The 1,485-nt window shown below is 39.5% G+C and overlaps 1 protein-coding gene across 1 annotated transcript; it reads right to left on the bottom strand.

Annotated features, from left to right (window-relative positions):
• Window positions 1-433: 433 nt before the first annotated feature.
• On the bottom strand, window positions 434-1,204 carry LOC125262148 (gastrula zinc finger protein XlCGF49.1-like). The gene has a single exon (XM_048180703.1). It carries the CDS (start codon window positions 1,055-1,057, stop codon window positions 554-556), a length of 504 nt encoding a protein of 167 aa, XP_048036660.1. The 5' UTR covers window positions 1,058-1,204; the 3' UTR covers window positions 434-553.
• Window positions 1,205-1,485: the final 281 nt, after the last annotated feature.

The raw sequence follows: 1,485 nt of genomic DNA, 5'->3' as shown, positions 1-1,485 counted from the left end.
GCCACGCGAATCATTGTTCTATGTTTAGGCCTATGTAACGTTACCTACTGTAAATAAACAGCTTACCATTGTGACACATCCTGCAAAAGACGTGTTTCTACTCGATCCTCTTCATCTATGTTCTCCGGGTCTGATTCCGGCTCAAATTGATAGGGTAAAATTAAAGACATGTTTACAATAACACTGAGCGCGTGCATCTCCACGTTATGGTAAGAGGCGTGACATTTCCGGGCAAGGAGCGCTAAGCTGCTGTCGAATCACAACACAGGAACCGCTGGCACAATCAGAACTCGTTACGTATTTCTGAAGGAGGGACTTCATAGAACAAGGAAGTCATCAGCCCGTTTTTATGACAGTGGAAACAGCGGTATACAGATAAGTAAATTATGTGAAAAATACTGTGTTTTTTTACACGCGAAACATGAACACATGTTATATTGCACACTATAAACACAATCAAAGCTTCAAAAAACCACGAAGAACGGGACCTTTAATAGTGAAACTATTTCCACACTGATCACACGTGTGCAGCTTCTCTCTGCTGTGGATTCTCTCATGTGTCTTCAGTGTTCCTGACTGACTGAATCTCGTCACAGTGTGAACACTTGTAAGGTTTTTCTCCAGGGTGGATCTTCTCGTGTCTTTTTAGTGTTCCTGTCTGACTGAATCTCTTGTCACAGTGTGAACACTTGTAAGGTTTTTCTCCAGTGTGAATCCTCTGGTGACGTTTTAAACAGTCTGCTGTAATAAATGTTTTCTCACACTCAAAGCACATGTACTCTCTCAAACCAGTATGAATTTTCTGATGTTCTTTTAAACTTCCCAGCTGTGAAAAACTCTTTCCACACACAGAACATGGATGTGGCTTCTCCTTTGTATGAACTGTCATGTGTCTCTTCAGGATTATTGACTGAGTAAATGTTTTACCACATTGATCACGTGTGAACGGCTTCTCTCCGGTGTGGATCCTCATGTGATCTTTAAGGTTTGACGATTGATTGAAGCTCTTTCCACATTGATTACATGTGAACGGTCTTTCTCCAGTATGAACTCTCATATGAGCTTCAAGATGACTTTTGTGTGTGAAACTCTTTCCACACTGAGTGCAGGTTGCAGATTTCTTGGCTCTTCTTTCATTTAAAAATGTCTTTTTAGTCTTTGAGCGACTCAAAGGTTTTTCTCCAGGTTTGTCATGATGTTTCTCCTCCACTTCACTCAGTTCTTCACTCTCCTCCTTCACTTCCATCAGGTCTGAAATCAAAGAAAAAAAGTTTAATTTCATTTTCAGTACATCAAAATAATTATGATAATAATAATAATAAGAAGAAGAAGAAGTGTCCTTTGTCTCCACTTTGTCTCCACATAAATATTCATGGCCATCACCACTCCCACCCAGCAGTGCTGACACAAAAACTGACTTAGAAAATTCAAATCATTATATTGTTGTTGGTGTTAAAAAGTTCAGAATAATCTTTACATAATTGC

The sequence above is a fragment of the Megalobrama amblycephala genome, unplaced genomic scaffold (genome assembly GCF_018812025.1).
Source record: "Megalobrama amblycephala isolate DHTTF-2021 unplaced genomic scaffold, ASM1881202v1 scaffold623, whole genome shotgun sequence".
In the NCBI taxonomy this organism is placed as follows: domain Eukaryota; kingdom Metazoa; phylum Chordata; class Actinopteri; order Cypriniformes; family Xenocyprididae; genus Megalobrama; species Megalobrama amblycephala.
Note: the sequence above shows the minus strand (reverse complement) of the source record. Positions and strands in the feature narration are given on the sequence as shown.